The sequence below is a fragment of the Somniosus microcephalus genome, chromosome 9, assembly GCF_052327205.1.
Source record: "Somniosus microcephalus isolate GS21.2 chromosome 9, FLI_Smic_1.0, whole genome shotgun sequence".
Taxonomy (NCBI): domain Eukaryota; kingdom Metazoa; phylum Chordata; class Chondrichthyes; order Squaliformes; family Somniosidae; genus Somniosus; species Somniosus microcephalus.
This window is the reverse complement of record NC_140995.1, coordinates 123,500,020-123,526,361: the sequence shown is the minus strand read 5'-3', so window position 1 is coordinate 123,526,361 and position 26,342 is coordinate 123,500,020. Positions and strand designations below refer to the sequence as shown.

At 41.9% G+C, this 26,342-nt stretch overlaps 1 protein-coding gene across 3 annotated transcripts in view; it reads right to left on the bottom strand.

Annotated features, from left to right (window-relative positions):
- Positions 1-1,488: 1,488 nt before the first annotated feature.
- LOC147112654 (syntaxin-7-like) overlaps positions 1,489-26,342 on the bottom strand; it is a 57,211-nt gene continuing 32,357 nt past the window's right edge. For all 3 annotated transcript variants that reach the window (XM_085997113.1, XM_085997114.1, XM_085997115.1), the window contains exons 6-10: positions 13,542-13,594; positions 8,835-8,928; positions 7,499-7,571; positions 2,708-2,790; positions 1,489-2,417 (exon numbers count right to left, since the gene is read on the bottom strand). In XM_085997113.1, the coding sequence (XP_085853239.1) occupies positions 2,322-2,417; positions 2,708-2,790; positions 7,499-7,571; positions 8,835-8,928; positions 13,542-13,594 (399 nt within the window). In that variant the 3' untranslated portion in view covers positions 1,489-2,321. The remainder of the gene's footprint in view (positions 2,418-2,707; positions 2,791-7,498; positions 7,572-8,834; positions 8,929-13,541; positions 13,595-26,342) is intronic.

The following is a 26,342-nucleotide window of genomic DNA, read 5'->3' as shown; positions in this document are numbered from 1 at the left end:
CTTCCCCCCCCGTCGCGCTCTCTTCCCCCCCGTCGCGCTCTCTTTCCCCCCCCCCCGTCGCGCTCTCTTTCCCCCCCCCGTCGCGCTCTCTTTCCCCCCCCCCCGTCGCGCTCTCTTCCCCCCCCCCCCGTCGCGCTCTCTTCCCACAACAATATGCCCTCGGCACTTCAGCTAGTCTATATATAAAGCGGTTCTTCTGTCTGTCTGTCATGCCGTCTGTCTGTATTGAATAAACTCGAAAGTTATAGAGCGTACCTACACGTGTGTTACATCGAAAGAAAGCCGACGATTCCAGAACCGTCCTAAGCATATTAACGTTTCGGCCAGACAAAAATTGCGCCCGCGGTATCCAAAAAACGTTCAACATTCCGCTCATTAGCATCGAGTGACGTCGAGGTCGACCAATCGTATGGCGGGTTCCTGGCGCGTGCAGCCGGGCCCTCCTACGGTCAAGTGACTGGACGATTGACCAATCCTATGCTTTGGTGACCTGACGGTCGACCAATCGGTGCGTGTGTGGGCGGGCCTTATCGTTCTGAACCAAGGTGAGTCGCCGCCATCTTGATTCTAAACTTTTCATTTCTTTTTCCCGCTTTCTGCGTGTTTCTTTTCAAATCTACATTTCCAGCAAAAAAAAAGTTGCTTTTAAAACAAATTGTTTTTAAAAAAAGTTAATTAATTTGTAAATCTTTTCTCTAACCTCTATAATTCTCCTACCTTTCACCGTATTTATATAAAAATTATTTCTACTTTTTTCATAACATGCGCTCAAAAAACCCTCAGCACCACCGGGCACTCCAGCGTGTGTGCGCGCGTGCGTGTGCGTGCGTGCGCCTAAATTTGCCTAGTACATTTGGTGGTAGTCAAGATTTTTTACAAACCAAGATGCTGACAATAGAATTCCGCTCCCTCCCCACCTCCCTTTGCTTAATTATTACACAAGATCACAATTTTTATGGCAACTTGTTACTCATTGGGGCAGTGGCCTCATGTATGCCACTGTCAAGCAACTCCTGTAATAAGAGACCGTGATCTAACTTTTGTTAGAGATGTTTATTAGTATTTATTAGATATGTATATGTATTTAAAACAGGATAACTCTGAACACAATCTTAATGCTACAGCAAAGATGGCAAACACTGGGAATGGTGTTTCAGTACAATGCTGGCTTTCTGCCATACTACAAAAATACCAGATAACTTAATGTGATTTTTATTGCAAGTGCAGACAACCTAAATTAACTCGGTTTGTATTTATTGATTAGCTTGCATTTAATAACAGTTCTTTTCCCCCTTCCTCCCACACAAAGTTCTTTGCTGTAGACTGTCTAACTGGTCTGAGGCATGTCACTTGAATTTCAGTATTCAAATTAATATAAACAAAGCTTCACTGGTGCATATTTAAAACCTCATAGACCTTTAGTGGCTTACAAAATTTACCAACTGGTACGTTGCCCAATATTGCACGACAGCAATGGTAACACAATGATATTGACAAAAAGTTTATTTAAGCAGCATATTTGCATTTGTTATACGGTTCAGTCTAATTTTAATCCAAATCTGAAAAACTGTATGCAAGCATACAATCTCAAAATGGCACAAGTTGTATTAAAATGTTTAACACATCCCTAGGAATACAAATATAGTCCTTTCCATATTGTTCATTAAGGTAACACACAATACAAAGGAATGTATGTGATACAAAGTCAGACTGGTTCCATTCAGTGCAAATATTGCAAACACCAGACAATTGCAAGTTAATTTTCAGTAAGAAGTCTATAGATACTTACTGTTGATATGACTAAGTGCATTGTTACTTCATTTAGTGACTTATGGGCAGGCATGAAACTAAAGCTGCCAACAATTGAGCAAAATAGAAAAAGGTTAACGTGGCATCATTTTAATGCAAAACTGAAGAATCCATTTCGGCACTGGTCCAGACACACTTGCACCTAATGGAATGCCTTTTGCCTCGAAATTAGGTCAAACTAAAATAAACCTACAATAGTCAGCAGAGCTTGAAGATTAAATTATGGCAACCTGGCACATCCCAAAAAAATTCATTCAAGACATTTTGTCCCAAAGAGACATTGTATACTATTAAAACAGTGGCATTTGAATTTGCAAAGCATGGCATTTTAAATTATAAATTATTACATGTTCTGATTACATTGCTAGAAAGCACGCTTTGGATATTTTTTTAATTTTCTAAATAATGTGTTTGAATAAAGTATTAGGCTTCAGTAAATAACCCAGACTCTATTGTGATGTTTAATGTTATGCCAGCATTTGAGTGCAATGTCTACGCTAAATCTTCTGAATTCACTTTTTTAGTGTTGCCCAGATAATGAGTCCCACTACCACAGCTAAGATTACCAACACCACGATTAAGATGCATATCTTCTTACGAGATTTGCGCTGTGGAAAAGAAAAAAGTAAATTAATTATTCTAAATATAGTGGGCAAAAAGAAAAAAGAAAAACACCCTTAAATCCATCAATAGGTAGATCTCAAGTATGAGAGAAAAGGCAGCACTGTACAGTTAATTTTGCATGATACAGGATAATTAAATAATTCAGCAATACAATTTAATAATTCTAGTGAATTAGGTCAAGAACAATGAAAATAACCATAAAAGTTTGGTTTTCATTCTCAAATACCCCATACATCTTGCTTACCCATTAAACTTTCCAAAAAACAGACCTTACCTGGTACTCAGCTGCCCTGGTAAGTTGCTGGTTTGCTTGCTGAACATGTACTTCAGCAGTTTCCACATTGGCTTCTATGCTATCTACAGAAACATACAAGAACATTAGAGTATCACTCTAAAAAGACAGAAGTTTTGTTATGTACAGAAAGAAATAACCTACATTTATACAGTGCCTTTCACATCCTCCAGATATCAGAAAGTGCGCAACAGCAAATGAGTTACCTTTGAAGTTGGAGGCTGAGTGAGCTTTTCTTAAATTAATTTTGTTTATATGGTTAAGGTTACAGTTTCAAGTTTTAGATGTGCCCAAGTATACTAAAACCAAACATTCAGCAAGGAGATTTAGAGGACATCCCAAAGCATTGCGATAATGATTTTTTGGGGGTTATCACTGTGCCCTTCCACCCACCCTCCAAAAAAAAACCCCAGATTAAATATGATCATACTGAATTAAAGTCAACCTAGAGACCAACTATTGTAAAAGATGAAAGACCAGTGTACAAAATGTGGTCCAGTTTAAAAGATGTGAACTATTAAGTATCAACCAGGTACAAGTCCTGGACGAAAGAACCTCAGTGATACATTGCACACTTATGGCAATCGAGATAGCAGCAACTTGGTTGAAGTTTGCACCATATGCCAATTTCTTTCTTCACTTCACTTCCTTCCCAAAAAATAGAAAAGACCAACTCGGAACAGGTATGGGGAAGTTTACATCTGAAGGTCACTAAATGCAATGTCCATCTTAAATTAATTAACTACAGGCTGTACAAGTTCTGCATCAGTCACCAATTTGCACTCATTATTGTGGAATAAATGAAGGGCACTGACATACATGCATTCAATGCATTACAGGGATCATCAGCCTAAAATAATGAAGCCTCTATAGTCCTATCTGCTAATTCAACACTCATTGGTGTTAACAACCCTGTGAAGACAGGTGTTTAGTCCCAGGATTTTCACTCCACTCTCTTGACATCAATTTTTCTTTAAATGGCACAAACACAAGTTTGAACATAACTCAATGGTTAGTTGTTATGTTCTTATTTTTGCAAAAAATTCTGGGTATGCACTTGGTGCGTTTTAGTGGCATACTGCTCCTGAATGTTGTTTCAGTGCATATAGGTTTTAAGAAACCCACCATATTGGCTGTGAAAGCTGAAGACACTCAGCTGATTTCAGCAAGCTGCTGCATGCCGTCAGCAAGAATTATCAGTTTTCTGTCCCGAGGTCAATCAAGCGGTATAAATTCATTATGACTATTTACTACTGTATACACAGTAGATACAACAAAAGCACCAACTCTGCTAATTGACATAAAAGGACCAGGAGGATGTAATCAAAGTGACATACAAGGGAGGCCTGAGAATCACCCGGTGTCTATAATGGAGTGAATGGCAATGATGGAATCTTGGCTGGCTGCATTGTATTTAGTTGGGGGTCCAATCAGATGTAGATACAGCAAAGATGGATTTTCTTGGGAGATATGCATTCAGCCTGCAGCAATTTTAAGGCAAGAACAGCCCCTGGAAAGGGAAACCTTAGTGGAGCCACATCTCCACTAAAAAGCATTGTGTGGAAAACAAGTTAATGGCCTTGGATAAGTCAACAAGTGCCAGTGGAAATGGGGGGCTCAGAATCTGCAACTCAAGCAACTCCAAACAGCACTGGGAAGAGCTGGCATCAGCCAGAGGATAAAGTAAAGCTAACCAGAACTGAAATGACTGAGGTAGACTGCTGTGGGCGGTAGATGGCACAAGTGATTTATCTTGTACAAAGCACTTTATAAACTATTTTAGAAAGTAACAAATACTTAAATCTTGACCACACATGGCTGCAATTTCTTAAAGGGACAGTGTCCTTAGGTTAATTTGGCCCTCCTCCAATGTGATGATAGCTGTCTATTAGAATTTAAACATTGAACAAATGACAAAGAATTCCACTTTTATGATCTGGATGATTGCGAGTTAGACAATGTCCTTTCCTTTAAGCTTAGCCCCAAATCACCCAATATTTTGTAGTAATTCAATCTCACTTTTACTCCTGTTATACCCAAATTGCTCTGAATGCCTCCCAAGTCATACCAGCCAAGTTATACTTGGTGCTTCTGTTTTCTTAAACTCAGTATTTCATTTTACATGCACAGGCAGATGTGCAACATCACAATGCATGTTGAATCAGGAGATGTTGCAGTGAATGCAGGAGTTAAACTATTCTGCCAGTCACAGCCATTTCAGTATTTGTAGGGAAATGGTGTTAGGAAAATTGATGGGACTGAAGGCCGATAAATCCCCAGGGCCTGATAATCTACATCCCAGGGTACTTAAGGAAGTGGCCCTAGAAATAGTAGATGCATTGCTGGTCATCTTCCAGAACTCGATAGACTCTGGAACAGTACCCATGGATTGGAGGGTAGCTAATGTTACCCCACTATTCAAAAAGAGTGGTAGAGAAAAAGCAGGGAATTATTGACCGGTAAGCCCGACATCGGTAGTGGGGAAAATGCTAGAGTCCATTATAAAAGATGTAATAGCAGAGCACTTGGAAAGCAGTGACAGGATCGGACAAAGTCAACATGGATTTACAAAAGGTAAATCATGCTTGACTAATCTACTGGAATTTTTTGAGGATGTAACTGGTAAAATAGATAAGGGAGAACCAGTGGATGTGGTGTATTTGGACTTTCAGAAGGCTTTCGATAAGGTCCCGCATAAGAGATTAGCGTGCAAAATTAAGGCACATGGGATTGGGGGCAAGGTATTGACTTGGATAGAGAACTGGTTGGCGGACAGAAAGCAAAGAGTTGGAATAAACGGGTCGTTTTCCGAGTGGCAGGCAGTGACTAGTGGGGTACCGCAAGGATCGGTCCTAGGACCCCAGCTGTTCACAATATATATTAATGATCTGGATGAGGGAATTGGATGGAATATCTCCAAATTTGCAGACGACACAAAGCTGGGTGGAAGGGTATGCTGTGAGGAGGATGTCGTGAAACTCCAGTACGATTTGGACAGGTTGGGTGATTGGGCAGAAACATGCCAAATGCACTATAATGTGGATAAATGTGAGGTTATCCACTTTGGTGGCAAAAACAGGAAGGCAGATTATTTGAATGGCAATAGATTGGGAGAAGGGGAAGTGCAGAGAGACCTGGGTGTTCTTGTGCACCAGTCGCTGAAGGTAAGCATGCAGGTGCAGCAGGCGGTTAAGGCGGCAAATGGTATGTTGGCTTTCGTAGCAAGAGGGTTCGAGTACAGGAACAAGGATGTCTTGCTACAGTTGTACAGGGCCTTGGTGAGACCGCACCTTGAATATTGTGTGCAGTTTTGGTCACCTTACCCAAGGAAGGACGTTCTTGCCATGGAAGGAGTGCAGCGAAGATTCACCAGGCTGATACCTGGGATGGCAGGAATGACATACGAGGAGAGATTGTGTCGATTGGGCTTACACTCACTGGAGTTTAGAAGATTGAGAGGGGATCTCATCGAAACCTATAAAATTCTGTCAGGCCTGGACAGACTAGATGCAGGAAGGATGTTTCTGATGGCCAGGGAGTCCAGAACCAAGGATAAGGGGTAAGCCATTTAGGACTGAAATGAGGAGGAATTTCTTCACCCAGAGAGTGGTGAACCTGTGGCATTCTCTGCCACAGAGGGCGGTGGAGGCCAGTTCATTAAATATATTCAAGAAAGAGTTGGATATATTTCTTGAAGCTAAAAGGATCAAGGGATATGGGGAGAAGGCAGGGACAGGGTACTGAGTTTGGATGATCAGCCATGATCTCATTGAATGGCGGAGCAGGCTCGAAGGGCCTACTCTTGCTCCTATCTTCTATGTTTCTACGTAATTTAGCCTAGGATTATTGCACCATATTTATGCCACTACAAGTTTAAATACAGTGCAAAACCCATGTATAATAAGACACAGAAACCACAAGAATGGCTCATGCAAAAATGTAAGTGTGTACTAGAGGTTGTATTTAAGATACACTGTTGAAGCAACACAACGAGTGCCCATTTTATATCTGAAGTTGCAATAGATTTAACTTAGGCTTGACATTAAGTAGGGAAAAAGGAGGTTTCTGTCCCCAGTATATACCTGTACATATAAACCACCTGATGTGCACAAAATTCACCAAGAACTGTATTTATATATTAAAAATTCTATATAGGACACATACTTCTGTCCACAAACCTTACTTTCTGTTGTCATCATGACTTCCTATCAACATTTACCACTGAAGCTTGCTATGCCAACATTTCCTATTCAGTTTTGCTAGGTCAAATGTCAATGTAATTGCAGTTTCTGGCCACTAAGTGACTATAAAGCGAGTTTCAAAGGTCTCTCTGCCAACTCTGTTATCATCTTGTATATTTAAAAACCTTCTATTCATCAACTAACCATAGAAAATTCCACAGGCAATTTAATAGTATATATTTTTTTCCTATTTCTAGGTTTTAAAAGAACCTCTAACCTTACTAAAGCAAGTCAAAAAAGTTGAACCAGTAGCTAATGCAAACCTGGAATACATCAATTAAATCTAGCGATTGATACAGGAAGAATATTCTTAAATACAACTTCTGAAAGAGCGCACATCAAACTACAATTACTCATTTGATAAGCTTCTGGAAAGCCTACAAATTATTAATTCATCTCAAAATGTATCCGAGAGAAGAGCAGTATCTGCTATTTTAATTCCAAGTTTTAAAATTGCTGTATCTGAAAACAATAGAACACTAAGCTGTATAACAGCATAACCAAGGACACTATTGGAACACAAGATGCTTACCAACCAGGTCTCCTTGTTCATGAATCATCATTCCCAAGTCTTTAAATATTTCATTAATGTCCAGGATATCAGACTGAAATGAACAAAAGAAGCTTAGTATTTATATCAGCTTGTAAAAATGTAGTACTGTAGTATTTCATTCATTCATCCCAGCAAGTTTAGTCCTATAAAAGCTTTAGCCTAACTGGGACATTTCTGATGAAGAGGTTTCCTAGCCTCACCTATATCTACATTTCAAATTTGTAGCTCATTGTGTATTTTCTGTTTTTATTGCAGAACTATGGCCCACTAATTGGATACAGAAATGTGTTTTCCTTTTAAGACTTAAGGTTGAGTTTGGAGGTCTCCGAGGTACTTGAGATGTCCGCTCAAAAATAAAAAGTTAGAATAACTTGCTTTTAATATTGTCTTCTTCATAGACCATAGTCATCAATCGCATACTTTGAGTATTCATCATCCCAGCTGAAGTGTGTGTGTAGTTGGGAGGAGGGAGGGCAGAGGAGAACTCTGACTACTACTTCCAGGGATTTATACTCATCACCTGAGGATTAAGTGATATTTTCACAACCCATACTGTGTAAAATGCCTTGCTTAATGTTCTTTTCAACTGAGGAAACCTATTAACTAAAATATTATTTATTTTTTTTTACTTCAAAACCAGGTTACTATTATGGGTCAATTCATAGGCCTGATACTTCCTTCCACAGAATACTGATCATAATTCATTTGAATATCAAAATTTGCAGCCAGGTACGTTAACAGCTTCTTATAAAGAAATATATTTAACACCACTACTTGATTTTTCACAGCCCCAAGGTCAGAGGTTTCTATCTCAGTGACAGTTTGAACAAATTTGGAAGACATTTATGGCTTTGCCCTGGATGCCACTGAGGCAACCACCAACACCAAGTGGCAATAAAGTCTCTTGAATATCTGCGTCAATGCTGAGGTATTAGCACACAAAGTGGAAAAACTACTGGGTCACAGAAGTGTTTGATGTTCTCTCTAATTGTATATGATAATATGGAGCACTTAATTATTGTCGTCAAAATTGGAATGCTCCTAAATTCTTTTTATATACAAAACAAAAATCACTTTCCCTACTGGGAAATGTGAATACCTGTGCAAGTGATCTGTGGGCTAGGTTTTTATGCATTAGGGGGATGAGGGAAAAGCACATGATTCTCAGTTTCAGAATATAAAGCTCCTGAAGGAAGCACTGCTTAGCAAATGTCCCCTGGTGAATGATGAATCATTCCTGAAGATATGGAGAAAGAATATAAAATATATCAAAACTACACATTTCATAAAGTGTTATGCAACAAAGGTTATGTACCTCCAACTGCTGAATAGCAGTCTCTCGCTCTCTGATGAGCTGCAAGTCATCTTCTGTAATTCCATCTTCTACTTGATCTTGAAACTGATTCTGACTACATAACATTGAAACCAATCGTTAATGCCAAGACGAAATAAAACATTTCAGTTTAATGAAAATATGTTCTCTCATTTCCATGCTCACACTTAAAATTATTTAATGCTAAATTTTCTAACCATATAAAACTTTTTTTTGTAAGCTGTAAAAAGAACTTCCAGATTCAACAGATATTTTCCTATATCCAGTGATGACATATACTGTTCTGTTGATAGAATACAATAACTTGGCAAAGATGTATTTACCTTTTACATCCTCACTCGCTTCCCCTAAATCACTTTCCAGCTTCTCTATCAACTCTCACTCCTCCAGCTATAAAAATCTCAGAATTCTCAGCTTCTAAAACAATTATGACCCATCTGAAGTCTCATGATCAAACTTAAACAAGCATTAAATGTCAAGTAATTTGGTGGTAGCACTCTTGTTGAAACAAAAGGTTGTGCCTTTCAGCCCCACTTCAGGACTAGAGCACATAAACCTAGGTTTACACTTCACTGCAATATTGAGGAAGTGTTGCACTTCTTCAGATGAGGCACTAAACTAAGGACGCATTTGCCTGTTCAAGTGAACATAAAGGATCCCATGGCACCATTCAAAGAAGAGCAGGGAGTTCACCTGGTTTTCTGGCCAACATTCCTCATTCAACCATTGCAAAAAAAAATGTTGTGATTATTCATCTCATTTATTATTGGTAGGATCTTTCTGTACACAAATTGGCTGCTGATCTGCCTGCATACCAATGTGACTGCACTTCAAAAGTAATGCAATCACTGGTACAGAAATTATACCAAGGGTACTTGGGCAAGAGAGGAGATTTGTGAAGAACAGACTTAATTTTGAGGGATTTAACAAATGCTGGTAGAGGGGTGGCTTCCAGACAGATTTGAGACAGATAGATGTAGTTCCCATGCTCCAGAAGGAATGTTATACCTATTTGTCATTTCTTTGGGACCTTGCTGTGCACAAATTAGCTGCTGGATTTACCCACATAAATAATTACCCTTCAAAAAGAATACACTGGTTGTGAAGCACTTTTGGATGTGTTGAGGAACAGTTAAGGCGCTATGTAAATACAAATTTCTTCTTTCTGAAATGGTATTAAAGGGAAGTGTATACTGCAGAACTGATATAGTGGCAAGTGTTTAAAAAGTGTACATTTACTGCTCCTCTTAGCCCCTCTATGTTAGTTTGTTATGCTTTCAAATCTTTTTGCTGGGGTGCAAACATTCGGTGCAGAATCTATTTTGCACCATCACAAATGAGCAAAGTGGGCAGCTCCAGAAAGCAAAGGATTTCGAATGCGCACCAATAATGCAATTCTTAATTTTAGAAATGGCAAGCCAGTAAAAAAAATATTTCCCACCCCCTTTAAAAATCAGTCAAAACACATTGGTTACCTACATTTATGCTAAAATAAAAAAAGTTTGAGCAGTCTTTGCTAATGCCCCTGAAATTGCGGTGTATATGACGGCGTACTGAGTACACCATCGTATTCCCTATGAAATCCACCGCAGGATCAGGATTTCCGCATGGGATTTAAGCACACACTATGAAATTAGTTTATGCAAATATTGGCCTGGATTACTGTTTTAATGATATATAAAATTATCAAAAAATTAAATTTTTAGCGAGGTTGGTGGAATTAAGATAATTATGAATAAAATTCCAGGATTTGGGGATTCCATTGCACATAATTAGGGGATTTCCTTCGTAAATGATTAAAATGGAATTCTGCTTTGTGATTGGAGAACCAGGCCTACGTGATCCCAGGAACGTTTCCGCACTGCCTGCATCCCTGGGCCATTATGCTGTCCTCCACCTCGAGGCCCGAGGCCCAAGTTTTCGCAGCCTCGCCGCCAGCAGGTGGTTTTGTAATTCTTTCATGAGTCGGAGGCGTACTCCGGAGGTATGCCTCCGACCACAATTTCTAGCCCAATATGTTTATATAAAAAAAAGGAATTACACCAGAATTCTTGATTCTGGCCAGCGACTACCTCAAGCCAAAAGGCTACATTATTTATATACTTGGACATATAGTCCTTTTGGTATGGAAAAAAATATTTACAGGAGTTATGTTAAACCTCACTAGAAAATGTCCAAAATTTGAGTATTGGATTGTTGTGAAGGCCAAAAACACTTAGAAGCAATGCCGAGGCAAAATTATATGATCTCTAGATAAGTTACATGGAGCTGATCATGCATCATTCATTTCAGGTTGGAATTTTGCAATCACAAAATAATTATGAATGAGAAAGGCCATTCAACCCATCTTGATTTATCCATCCAGCAATATTCTAATGAAGCAGCATTCAATTGTTTCTTAAACAATTCCAAGATTTTTGCCACACAATCACTCTGAAGAATTTCCTGATATCTGTCCCAAAAGTACCCTTCTCTAGTAGGGAGTACAACTCGGGAAATCATGGCCGCATTGCAGTCGTTTCCCTCAATTTACTTTAATGGAGGATCACTAGCTGAACATCCACAGTTTCCCAAAATGCACTCCTTATGAGCATTTCTCTCCACTGGGAGCCTTGGCTTGCAGTAGCAACTCTATAGATTTCAATTTTCTACCTCTGTTATACATTTATGACTGAAGGAGACCGAGCTGGAAATGTTGCATTTATATAATGCCTTATGCATCTCAGACATTAAATGTTTCCAATATATATGTTTCAGCCTAATTTGTGCGCTCAGGTCCTGGAATTGAGCTAGAATCCACACTCAGGTGTACATGCGTCATCAAATGAGCCATGCTGCCATGAATTGAATAGAATGATGTACAACCTGTCTTAATTAGTTTGCCTACATAAGTGACTGGTCTTCAAAAATAACCCATTATGTGAACTGCTTTGAAACTCATGCGATTAAAAATGGAATTTATACAACACCTTTGTGAAATTGGGTTTGGAAAGTTCTGCTAAACTGTTGATTTTATTTCAATTCTATAAATCATTGACTAGCTTCAACAAAAATAACCTTGTGTGGAAGAACAGTCTTTAGACAAAAATCTAATTATGAAGAGTTTAGATAGCACATTCCAGCAACCAAGCATTTAAAAAATAGTTTCAATTTATCACAAACCCAAAAATAGAAATAGTAACTTTTTTCTCAACTGTTTTCTAAGAATTTGATTTCTATTTTGTGATAATTTAGCTGGAAAAAGTTTCTCCTTCATAATTTTGAACAGCTCTATTAAATCTCTCCTTAACCTTCTCTGTTCCAAGGAGAACAATCCCAACTTCTCTCATCTCCACATAACTGAAGTTTCTCATCCCTGGTATCATTCTGGTAACTCTCCTCTGCATCCTCCCCAAGATCTTGACATCCTTCCTAAAGTGTGGTGCCCAGAATTGGACACCCTCCAGCTGGGGCCTAACCAGTGATTTATAACACTCTTGCTGCTACAACTTGTATTTATATAGCACCTGTAATGTAGTAAAACGTCCCAAGGTGCTTCACAGGAGTATTAAAGACAAAAAATTTGACACCAAGCCACATGAGGAGAAATTAGGGCAGGTGACCAAAAGCTTGGTCAAAGAGGTAGGTTTTAAGGAGCGTCTTAAAGGAGGAAAGTAGTGTGGCGAGGCAGAGGTTTAGGCAGGGAATTCCAGAGCTTAGGGCCTAGGCAACAGAAGGCACGGCCACCAATGGTTGAGCGATTATAATCAGGGATGCTCAAGAGGGCAGAATTAGGAGTGCAGATATCTCGGGGGATTGTGGGGCTGAAGGAGATTACAGAGATAGGGAGGGGCGAGGTCATGGAGGGATTTGAAAACAAGGATGAGAATTTTGAAATCGAGGCGTTGCTTAACCGGGAGCCAATGTAGGTCAGCGAGCACAGGGGTGATGGGCGAACGGGACTTGGTGCGAGTTAGGACACGGGTAGCCAGGTTTTGGATGACCTCAAGTTTACGTAGGGTAGAATGTGGGAGGCCAGCCAGGTGTGCGTTGGAATCCCAACGCTAAGCATTCTCTAAATGCCTGGATATAATTTTTGATGAATTTTTCAATGCCAAATATAGCATCTGCTCTGGTACCAGGTTCTAATATTGTGTAAAACACCTAGAAAACAATCTAATCAATTGACAGTATGCAGATCTACACTGTCAACTACCAGTTTTCAAGCTGAACTGGGAGTATTGGATACTTTTGTGTGGAGGGGTGAGCAATGTAAAATAAAAATTAAAGACATTGTTAAATAAATGGCAAAATGATAGATTCATCAGCAAAGCTCTAAATCTCCATCCTAGATATGCAACTCCTATTATAAATTCTCAAAAATTAAGGTCAATAAATGCTGTTATATCTGGTTGGCTACTTGATCTTGCCACACAAAAGAGACCCCTTATAAATGTATAAAGTACATACAACGTTCCATTCTGTACAAGTAGTCTTTGGTGAAGTTAATTTAGTAAGTTGACACTCATTTTGATGGCAACATACTGTGCTGGACTGGCAATTTTCCTTTCAACAGTTGGTACAGTAAGCAGTCATCATTTAAATTCGAGCAAGCCATTGTAAACCTTTCTTGGATAGACTATTACAAGAAAGTGTAGCAGTCATATTGCTGAATATACATTTTATTTGGTTATGAAACTTAATCCTTACCTTTCAAAAGACACTAGATTTCCTTCGTTTTGGCTATCATCAGGCAAACCTGTCTAGGAAAGGATAAAACAAAGTCTAAATAAAGGATGTCCTGTCTCCCTGATGAAAGAATAATTGAATTTACACTTCAAAGTGTATAAGCTTTGAACTAGGATAAATCTATGAACAAATCAGGCATCAATTCAAATGAAAGGTCCCACCTAAATGGTTATTTATTTATTTATTTATTTATTTATTTTTTACACACCAACTGATTTATTGTGCAAATTCTAGTATTTTGTATTATTCCAATGTCTAACATTCACAGCTTTTCTTTTCCCTTCTATATTAAAAAAATGCATGGCAGTAGGGTGGAATTTGCTACTGTCGGTAGGATTAGAGCAAGTGGGGACGAGGACATGGTGGGAGGCCCTACCGGGCTCCTGCCGAAAATGTACCACATACATGTTTTTGCTGGGGTGGTCTGCCTTGCAACTAACTTGCTTCTTTTCAGCAAAAGCATAAGTGTTCACCTTGCTTGCTAATGAAGCTGACGAGCAATCCCATCCCATTTCCAGATGTTTGGGAAATCCACCTATTATAATTCAGGTATTAAAGGGAATCTGGTTGAAGTCCCAAATTAAAGGAACAGAAGTACCATCTACAAGATGCACTGCAGCAACTCGCCAAGGCTTCTTTAGCAGCACCTCCCAAACCCACGACCTCTACCACCTAGAAGGACAAGGGCAGTAGGCGCAATGGGATCATCATCACCTCCAAGTTCCCCTCCAAGTTCCACACCATCCTGACTTGGAAATATATCAGTGTTCCTTCATCGTCGATGGGTCAAAATCCTGGAACTCCCTCCCAAACAGCACTGTGGGAGTATCTTCACATGGACTGCCGCGGTTCAAGGCGACGGCTCACCACCACCTTCTCAAGGGCAATTAGGGATGGGCAGTAAATGCTGGCCTTGCCAGCGACGCCCACATCCCATGAACGAATAAAAAATGTTAAGTTTTCTTTCCAGATAAAGTTTCCAATGTGCAATTTTATAAAAATCTTCAGCTAATGCTTTAATAATGTTTTCCTATTTTCTCAATTAGACCATGGAGAAAATGTTTATGAACAGAGAAAAGCAGATTCATTGTCACCAATACCACAGAGAAACTTAACTGTACAGAAACGTTTTCAAATAATTCTACAGAATAGGAATATCCTTAATAGGTGGTGATTTCTGCAAGGTGTCGCCCAGAATACCAGTGTTCATATCCTTTCAGAGTGCGTCACAGCATTTAACAAAGTTACACCAAGTGCAGTGCCCAGTCACAGCTATCTTACTGCTGGGTTGCTTTGAAAATACTCCAATCACAATACTTCATGCATTAAATTGGTACAAAATGGAAGGCGGCTTGACAGGGAGATTAGCAGGCACCACCGCCATAATGTTGCTGACCACATCTCCAGGCCATGTCGAGATAACTGCAACTTTCTGTCAGGAACTGGTTCCACTGGCTCCCTGCTAACCCACAGCCTGTAAGTGAGCTGCAGCACCTGCTGGAAGGACATCTGCAACCAACCTGCATCGCAGGAATGGCACAGTCAGCAGCAGGCAAGGTTACCCAACCATGAAACTTCTTTTTGTGACTTGACCTCCGTCCCATCAGCTGCTCACAGATATGTGAAACAATTGACTGATGCATCAATCAGCATATTTCATCTCATTTTCTATTGACTAGCACCAGGAGTCTAACAGTTTGCAAATATCACCACACTGCTACATTTTTCAAAAGTACAGGGAGCCTTTGGTAGCAGGCTTCCACTCCTCCTCTGGCACCATCACTTGCTCCTCCTCACCCATACCCTATGACTCAGCCAGTGCTGCTTCAAGCTCATTAACTAGATCCTCCATGATATGTGCTGATGCTTGGACAGATTGGGGAGAGGGAAACAGATTTTGTGCAATCCTGTTCCACTGGCAGTGCTAGCAGGCTTTTATCAGGCTTACAATGATGGCTCAAAGGGATACGTTCCAATAGAGCCCATCTTACAAGGTACTAGCTATGTATGTTGCTTTTGTGTTTTTTGAGTATGCCTGTGTGGAAGTGAGAGAAAGGGGACGAGACAAGAACTAGATGGGTCTAGGTCACAGCTTGGTGGGAATGATCTACACCTTCACTTTCTTTCATTCATCTTTTATGCAAGATGCTGTCTTTCTGAGCCCTCCTCCAGCTTGGGTCTGTTCTTTTGTATTAGGTGCCATCTTGGCCATGCAAACAACATAACCGTGATGTATTGCAAGCTGAAGGAACACATGCACAATGACAGACGTGTTGGAAGCTGCAACACATTCTGGTGTCATTAAGTGGCCATGCGCTAGATTGTACAATGAATCCCTTTGAAAATGTTGTTACAGCTATAAACGCAAGTCCTCTGGGTATGCATTGTCAACAATAAAAAAGAGCACTGCATGGCAAGAGCCGGGGTTTGGTACGGGCCAGAATTAAATTTGCAACAGATTATCCAGCAACACATTGCGGCACGCATAACTGGGCCATACCTCTTGTAACCATAGGCAGGCTTATACAGGCAGCTTCTTTCAAATGTGCCACACCTGTTCAGGTTTTGTGGGTATTGCACAGTGTTGCGCTGGGTAGCCAGCTTCTGCCATGCATGCTGCCTTGTCTTGTGGGAGACATGCCCTGGAGGGGCAAACAGGATCGCTCACCTCATACAGCAGCAACTCCACTTCAACAGCTTTTAACCAGGTCACGTGCTGCGTGGCTCATTCTTTCCCAGACTCAGTTTCCTGCCTTCACATTGTGCCAGTCACAGGGTTTTGCCAGTCACTTGTCTTTTAACAACTTTTGTTGCCCCCCCCCCACCCCACCCCCGACATGCCCACTTATCTCTAAATTGTCTCCAAAGTTGCTGATAAGTGATTTTGTCTCTCCACCCCCACCCAGCAAGCTCCCAGCATCAGGCCCAGTATGGACGACAAGCTCAGTGAAACTATTCAAATTAGGCTGGCCTCAGAAATTCTTGTGGGATCAACCTTCCTCCAGCCGGGTCAGTGCATGGACCTGAAAATTAACCCGAGTCAGTTCAGGATTCAAGTTTTCATGCAGTTTTAATCTGGAGCCAAGTGTCTGTTAATTTAGACACCAGAATTTTATTTAAAAATCAATGCCACTTGTACAAGGGTAACATTCAAAAAAATCTAATGTCCATTCGGGAAGGAAATCTGCCGTCCTTACCTGGTCTGGCCTACGTGACTCCAGACCCATAACAATATGGCTGACTCTTAACTGCCCTCTGAAATGGCCTAGTAAGCCACTCAGCTTTAACAGCATTAATAATAAAAAAAAACGGACGGACCACCCAGCATCGACCTCGGCATCTACTTCGGACACGACAACGACACGCTCAGCCCAGTCGACTCTGCAAAGTCCTCCTCACTAACATCTGGGGACTTGTGCCGAAATTGGGAGAGCTGTCCCACAGACTAGTCAAGCAACAGCCTGACAGACATACTCACAGAATCATACCTTTCAGCCAATGTCCCAGATTCCTCCATCACCATCCCTGGGTATGTCTTGTCCCACCAGAGGTGGTGGCACAGTGGCATGCAGTCGAGAGGGAGGCGCCCTGGGAGTCCTCAACATTGTCTCTGGACCCCATGAAGTCTCATGGCTTCAGGTCAAGCATGGGCGAGGAAACCTCCTGCTGATTACCACCGACCACCCTCCCTCAGCTGATAAATCAGTATTCCTCCCTCAGCTGATGAATCAGTATTCCTCCATGTTGAACACCACTTGGAAGAATCACTGAGGATAGCAAGGGCACAGAATGAGCTCTGGGTGGGGGACTTCAATGTCCATCACCAAGAGTGGTTCGGTAGCACCACTACTGACCGAGCTGGCCGAGTCCTGAAGGACACAGCTGCCAGACTGGGCCTGCGGCAGGTGAGAAAACCAACACGAGGGAAAAACCTACTTGACCTCGTCCTCACCAATCTACCTGTCGCAGATGCATTTGTCCATGACAGTATTGGGAGCAGTGACCACCGCACAGTCATTGCGGAGACTAAGTCCCGTCTTCACACTGAGGACACCCTCCATCGTGTTGTGTGGCATTACTACCGTGCTAAATGGGATAGATTCAGAACAGATCTAGCAACTCAAAATCCATGCGGCACTGTGGGCCATCAGCAGCAGCACAATCTGTAAACTCATGGCCCAGCATATCCCTCACTACCATTACTACCAAGCCAGGGAACCAACCCAGATTCAAAAAGCATGCCAGGAGCAGCACCAAGCATACCTAGAAATGAGGTGCCAACCTGGGGAAACTGCAACACAGGACTACATGTATTCTAAACAGCAGAAGCAGCATGCTATAGACAGAGCTAAGCGATCCCAAAATGAACAGATCATATCAAAGCTCTGCAGTCCTGCCACATCCGGTTGTGAATGGTGGTGCACAATAAACAACTAACAGGAGTTGGAAGCGCCATGAATATCCTCATCCTCAATGATGGCGGAGCCCAGCACGCAACTGCAAAAGACAAGGCTGAAGCGTTTGCAACCATCTTCAGCCAGAAGTGCCGAGTGAATGATCCATAATTAGCGTCCCCGAGGTTCCCACCATCACAGAGGCCAGTATTTAGCCAATAGGATTCACTCCACGTAATAGCAAGAAACGGCTGAGCGCACTGGATACAGCAAAGGCTATGGGCCTTGACAACATCCTAGCTATCGTGCTGAAGACTTGTGCTCCAGAATTAGCCGTGCCTCTAGCCAAGATATTCCAGTACAGCTACAACACTGGCATCTATCCAACAATGTGGAAAACTGCACATGTATGTCCTGTCCACAAAAAGGACAAATCCAATCTGGCCAATTACCGCCCCATCAATCTACTCTCAATCATCAGCAAAGTGATGGAAGGTGGCATCGACAGTGCTATCAGGCAGCACTTACTCACCGATGCCCAGTTTGAGTTCTGCCAGGACCAAACAGCTCCAAACTGCATAAGAACATAAGAAATAGGAGCAGGAGTAGGCCAATTGGCCCCTCGAGCCTGCTCCGCCATTCAATAAGATCATGGCTGATCTGATCCTAACTGCCAATCTACTATCACAGAACCATCTCCTGAATCTAACAGAATTAGACACACGAAATAGCAGCAGGATCAGGCTACACGGCCCCTGGGCCCGCTCCGCTACCCACAGGGCCATGTCCGATCCGAACCTAGACTCATGTCCAAATTCCTGCCCGCTCCTCGTAACCCTTAATTCCCTTTACTTCTAGGAAACTGTCTATTTCTGTTTTAAATTTATGTAATGATGCAGCTTCTACAGCTTTTTGGGGCAGCATATTCCATGGACCTACCACCCTCTGAGTGAAGTAGTTCCTCCTCATCTCAGCTTTGAAAGAGCAGCCCCTTATTCTAAGACTATGCCCCCTAGTTCTAGTTTCACCCATCATCGGGAACATCCTCCCCGCATCCACCCGATCCAACCCCTTCACAATCTTATATGTTTCAATAAGATCGCCTCTCATTCTTCTGAACTCCAATGAATAGAGTCCCAATCTACTCAACCACTCCTCATATGTCCATCCCCTCATCCCCGGGATTAACCGAGTGAACCTTCTTTGTACTGACTCGAGAGCAAGTATGTCTTTTCTTAAGTATGGACACCAAAACTGTATGCAGTATTCCAGGTGCGGTCTCACCAATACCTTGTACAACTGAAGCAATACCTGCCTATTTTTATATTCTATCCCCCTAGCAATGAAAGCCAACATTCCATTGGCCTTCTTAATCACTTGCTGCACCTGCATACTAACCTTTTGAGTTTCGTGCACCAGGACCCCCAGATCCCTTTGTACTTCAGTACTTTCCAGTTTCTTGCCATTAAGATAATAACTTGCTCTACGATTTTTCCTGCCAAAATGCATAACCTCACACTTTCCAGTATTGTATTCCATCTGCCAAATCTCTGCCCACTTACTTAGTCTGTCTATGTCCCCTTGCAGGTTTTTTATGTCCTCCTCACTCACTGCTTTCCCTCCCATCTTTGTATCACTGCAAACTTTGATATGTTACACTCAATCCCCTCCTCCAAATCGTTAATATAGATTGTAAAGAGTTGGGGACCCAGCACTGACCCCTGCGGAACACCACTAGTTACTGATTGCCAGTCTGAGAATGAACCATTTATCCCAACTCGCTGCCTTCTGTTAGATAGCCAATCCTCTATCCATGCCAGAATATTACCCCCAATCCTGTGATTTTTTATCTTAAGCAATAATCTTGTGTGGCACCTTGTCAAATGCCTTTTGGAAGTCTAAATACACTACGTCCACTGGTTCCCCTTTATCCACCCTATATGTTACTTCCTCAAAGAACTCCAGCAAATTTGTCAAACATGACTTCCCCTTCATAAAACCATGCTGACTTTGTCCTATTAAATTATGATTATCCAAATGTCCTGTTACTGTCTCCTTAATAATGGACTCCAAAATTTTACCTACCACAGATGTTAGGCTAACCGGTCTATAGTTTCCAGCCTTCTGTCTACTGCCCTTTTTAAATAAGGGTGTTACATTAGCAGTTTTCCAGTCTGCCGGGACCTTTGCTGAGTCCAGGGAGTTTTGGAAAATTATTACCAATGCATCCACAATCCCTACCGCCACTTCCCTCAAGACCCTAGGATGTAAGCCATCAGGTCCAGGTGATTTATCCGCCTTGAGTCCCATTATTTTACCGAGTACCACTTCCTTAGTGATTTTGATCATGTTTAGCTCCTCCCTCCCTATAGCCCCCTGTTTGTCCAGTGTTGGGATATTCTTAGTGTCCTCTACTGTAAAGACTGATACAAAATATTCAGTGTTTTTGCCATCTCCATATTTCCCACCATTAATTTCCCAGTCTCATCCTCTAAGGGACCAACATTTACTTTAGCCACCCTTTTTATTTTTATATAACTATAGAAACTTTTGCTATCTGTTTTTATATTTTTTGCTAATTTACTTTCATAATCTATCTTCCCTTTCTTAATCAATCTCTGTTATTTTTTGCTGTCTTTTAAAGTTTTCCCAATCCTCTATCCTCCCACTAGATTTGGCTACCTTATATGCCCTTGTTTTTAGTCGAATACTATCCTTAATTTCTTTACTTAGCCACGGATGGCTGTCTTTTCTTTTACACCCTTTTCTTCTCAGTGGAATATATATTTTTTGGAAGTTGTAAAATAACTCCTTAAATGTACACCACTGATCATGTATCGTCTTACCCTTTAATCTATTTTCCCAATCCACTCTACTCAATTCTGCTCTCATACCTTCAGTCTCCTTTATTCAAGCTTAGCACGCTTGTTTGAGATCCAACCTTCTCACCCTCTAATTGCATATGGAATTCAACCATGTTATGGTCACTCATTCCAAGGGGATCCTTTACTAGGACATTTTTAATTAATCCTGTCTCGTTACACAGGACCAGATCTAAGGTTGCTTGCCCCCTGGTCGGTTCAGTTACATACTGCTCAAGAAACCCATCCCGAATACACGCAATTAACTCATCCTCAAGGCAGCCCTGCCTAATTTGATTTGTACAATTAACATGATAGTTAAAATCCCCCATAATTATAGATGTTCCCTTATTACAAGCCTCAACTATTTCCTGATTGATACTCCGTCCAACAGAGTTGCAACTGTTCGGAGGCCTATAGACTACGCCCACTAGTGTTTTTTGCCCATTATTCCTTACCTCCACCCAAACAGTTTCATTATCCTGATCCTTTGACCCAGTATCATTTCTCTGTATTACATTGATTCCTTCCTTTATTAACATAGCCACCCCACCTCCCCTTCCTTCCTGCCTGTCCTTCCTGATCGTTAAATAACCTGGTATGTTTAATTCCCAGGCATTGTCACCCTGCAGCCATGTTTCTGTAATGGCCACAAGATCATACCCATATGTAGTTATTTGTGCCATTAACTCGTCTATTTTGTTACGAATGCTACGTGCATTCAGATAGAGAACTTTCAAAGATGTTTTGTGACACTTAGTTCCTGCTTTTGCCCTTTTTATTACTTTACCTTTTACTCCATACCTTCTGCCCCTTCCTGACACGCTCTGGTTTTTAATTTCCCCACTGCTACCTAAGTCTATGACCTTCTCTGTTGTCATTTTTATTATTTGCTCTCTAGGAACCTCCCCCCCCCCACTAGTTAGTTTAAAGCCCTCTCTACAGCCCTAGTTATATGATCCGCCAGGACTCTAGTCCCAGCACTGGCCAAGTGAAGCCCGTCCCAACGGAACAGCTCCCTCCTGCCCCAGTACTGGTGCCAGTGTCCCAGGAAGCAAAACCCATTTCTCCCACACCAGTCTTTGAGCCACACATTTAACTCTAATTTTATTTGTCCTAGCCAAATTCGCTCGTGGCTCAGGTAATAATCCAGAGATTATTACCCTTGAGGTTGTTTTTTAATTTGACCCCTAGCTGCTCATACTCATTTAACAGAACCGGCTTCCTAGTCCTATCTACGTCGTTTGTACCAACATGGACCACGACAACTGGATCCACCCCCTCCCACTGCAAGTTTCTTTCCAGCCCAGAGGAGATGTCCTTAACCCTGGCACCGGGTAGGCAACACAGCCTTTGGGACTCTCGCTCTCGGCTGCAGAGAACTCTCTCTATCCCCCTAATAATACTATCCCCTACCACTACAACATTACAGCCTTGGTCCAAACATGAACAAAATAGATTAATTCTAGAGGTGAGGTTAGAGTGACTGCCTTTGACCGAGTGTGGCATCAAGGAGCCAGAGTAAAATTGAAGTCAATGGGAATCGGGGGGGAAAACTCTCCACTGGCTGGAGTCATACCTAGCACAAAAGGAAGATGGCTGTGGTTGTTGGAGTTCAATCATCACAGCCCCAGGACATCACTGCAGGAGTTCCTCAGGCAGTGTCCTAGGCTCAACCATCCTCAGCTGCTTCATCAATGAACTTCCCTCTATCATAAAGGTCAGAAGTGAGGATGTTCGCTGATGATTAGCATTCAGTTCCATTTGCAACTCCTCAGATAATGAAGCAGTCCATGCCCGCATGCAGCAAGACCTGGACAACATTCAGGCTTGGGCTGATAAGTGGCAAGTAACATTCGCGCCACGCAAGTGCCGGGCCATGACCATCTCCAACAACCGAGAATCTAACCACCGCCCCTTGACATTCAATGGCATTACCATCGACGTATCCCCCACCATCAACATCCTGGGCATCACCATTGACCAGAAATTTAACTGGACCAGCCACATAGATACTGTGGCCACAAGAGCAAGTCAGAGACTTGGTATTCTGCGGCGAGTGTCTCATCTCCAAGTGTCTCATCATCTGACTCCCCAAAGCCTTTCCACCATCTACAAGGCACAAGTCAGGAGTGTGATGGAATACTCTCCACTTGCCTGGATGAGTGCAGCTGCAACAACACTCAAGCAGCTTAACACCATCCAGGACAAAGCAGCCTGCTTGACTGGCACCTCACCCACCACCTTAAACATTTACTCAATCCATCACCGGCGCACCACTGCTGCAGTGTGTACCATCTACAAGATGCACTGCAGCAACTCGCCAAGGCTTCTTTGACAACACCTCCCAAACCTGTGACCTCTACCACCTAGAAGGACAAGGGCAGTAGGCACATGGAAACACCATCACCTCCAAGTTACACACCATCCTGACTTGGAAATATATCGCCGTTCCGTCATTGTCACTGGGTCAAAATCCTGGAACTCCCTCCCTAACAGCACTGTGGGACTACCTTCACCACACGGACTGCAGCGGTTCAAGGCGGCGGCTCACCACCGCCTTCTCAAGGGTAATTAGAGATGGGCAATAAATGCTGGCCTTGCCACATCCCTAATCTACCATTACCAACACACTTGTATGTATTCCTCAACTCTCCAGGTTCAAGTTTGAGGTTTTCACTTGAATAAAGTCTACAGGCATCTGGACCAAAGTTGTACACAGGGAATAGGAGACATACAACACTGACCTCAACATCATTAATATAAACAAGGCTTAAATACACAAATACCTCAGGGAAGCCATTAAGATTTTCCACTCTGGTTCTTGATGCTGTTTTTAAAACAGTCTTTAGCACCTAGCAGAAAGTTGCAGTCACCCCAATAGGAGGTGAGAAAACCCATTATCTAAATGCTTGAGGGACAGGATCAGTTAATTAGTTCATAGTGCACTAACATTTAAGTCACGATAACAACTTGGCAGCACAGCAATGAAGGCAGTTGCTTCGGAACTCTCTGGCTGCTCTTAATGTCCCAATACTGGCCGACAATGAGTCACAGAAGGAATGTGTTTCCATTCAGACTACTTATGCTCCGTTTACACGATAAACAGCTGTCCAGTTTGGCAGAATTTGAATGTAAACATATCAATATTACCGTAGTTCTGAAACTGTCACATTAGACTACAGGTAGTTTTCAGATCCAGTAGGCTGGGGGCAGAGGAAAAGGGAGGCAGAGAGGGGAATGGACAAAAGGGATAATTTCCCCTTCATCACCTGGGCAGCAGGCTATCGGAGCAGATCTGTCTGTAGGTGTCAATGGGCTGAAAATCAAGTGGTTTCTATAACGGGCAGGCAATCTGCTCCGCAAATTACTGTCAAGGCAGTGCAGGTGAAAATTACCCCCAAAGTTTCTTGGGCCTACTAATAGCTGAATTGTACCCCATAAACTGTACCTTTGCCCCTCCCACAGGCAGCATTTAAGCTGACTACTGTTCAGGAAGCCAGGGAAGAAATGAAGTTTACAACAAAATAAAAACTGCACATGCAAAGCCCTACGCAGAATTTAAAAAAATCCATGACAACAGATGCTAAAGGTTCAGTATATAATACATCTAAAAACTCGGCTACCAATTCAAACATATAAAAAGGGCAAGAAGTGACCATCAAGCCCACTATGTCATGACAATGGTTCACCCAAAGACACCACTGACCCACACTAACCACGCAATCATCGGGAAGAGGCAAAGAAAAAAAACGAATTCAAGAAAACTGCGATAAATTCCTCTCCAACTCCTTAAGGCAATCAAGCAACTAACAATTTAGCCTCTAACTGGAAATGTCCTCTTCTTTCAGGAACTTCTCCCTTTTAAAAAGACTAGTAAATCCATACCCACTGTATATTTCAGTAGTCTGTTCCAGAGGGCAATGCTCTGTGAAAATAAATACTTCTCAACATCTAACCTAATTCTGCCTACAGATTCTACATGCATGCCCTCAGGTCCTTGGATCCGTATCCATCTCAAATAAACATATCCAGCCTAATTCCAAGCTCTTTCTTGATTCTGAAAAAATCTTATCCCCTCTAAGCTCATATTTCTTAAAAAATAAATAGCCCCAATTCCTGGCGCCTATCCTCAAATAAAATCCCTTTGGTACCATTCTAGTTGGCCTCCTCTGTCCTGGCCAATATTTATCCCTCAATCAACATAACAAAAACAGATTATCTGGTCATTATCACATGCTGTTTGTGGGAGCTTGCTGTGCGCAAATTGGCTGCAGTGTTTTCCACATTACAACAGTGACTACACTTCAATAGTACTTCATTGACTGTAGTGCTTTGAGGCGTCCGGTGGTCGTGAAAGGCATTATATAAACACAAGTCTTTCTTTCTCTGTACCTTCTCCTGGACCTTGATAGCCTTTGGGTGTGGCCACCAAAGGTATACATTAGCTAGATTCAGGCAAGTTGCTAAAATATTGATTTAATTATGTGTATTAACATTTTGCAGTCTTAACTGACTAGATGGAAGGTATGATTTTGGTATACAGTACATTTTTACTGGGCGATGATTTTAAGCAAAAAAATGAAAGCACATTAAAAACCAACATTAAATTCACATACTCACTTATATCCTAAATACAGAACCATTTCAAGAAATAGTTTTAATTACAAGGCTAGCTGTGCTGTGGAATCCACTGCATCAGTCATAAATTCCAGCACCACAGCCAACAAACTGCACATGTAACTGCAAGTCACTACTGACAATTATTCATGTCAGTTGGATCTTTCCCAGTCGTGCATTTAATGTAGGAAAAAATCCCATGGCTTTGGTCTTACCCAGTTTAGCTGGAGGAAATTGCATCTCATCCAAAACTGGATGTAATCCAGAGAGATAGTGGAGGGGTCAACAGAGGTTGTGGAAAACTAAAGCTGGGTGTTGTCAGCATACATGTGAAAGCTGACCCCATGGATAATGTTGCTAAGGGGCACTACAGGAAACTTTGTTATATCCGGCACTGACAGGACCGAGCTGTTGCCGATCTATCAAAACTGCCGGACATACTAGCGCTAATGTTGAAGCATACGGAGATTTTCATCTCCGTATCTGACAACACACACTGTTGCTTAGCAACAGCTTCTAACCAGTCGGCCCGTACCTTAGAAGCGTCTCTCTAGCTTAGCAACAGCTTCAGAGAGACTTTACGGACTTTGACTGTTGGAAAAAAAAAAAGCCACGAGAAGAAAAACCTAACAAAACGGCTCCTGATTTCTGCCAGTAGATCGAGGTTTCTGGACATACAACCTCCAGATAAACCAAAGTTTCCTGTATGTAGATTGGGATGAGGATGAGGGGGGGCAGGGACATAACTTTGGGGGACTCCAGAGGTAATGAAGCCATTGCTGGACATAGTCTGGCTACAATTGGATAGGTGAAAGTAGAACCAAGTAAGGATAGTTTCACTGAGCTGGATAACAGAGGAGAGGCATTAGGCGAGGATGGTGTAGTTG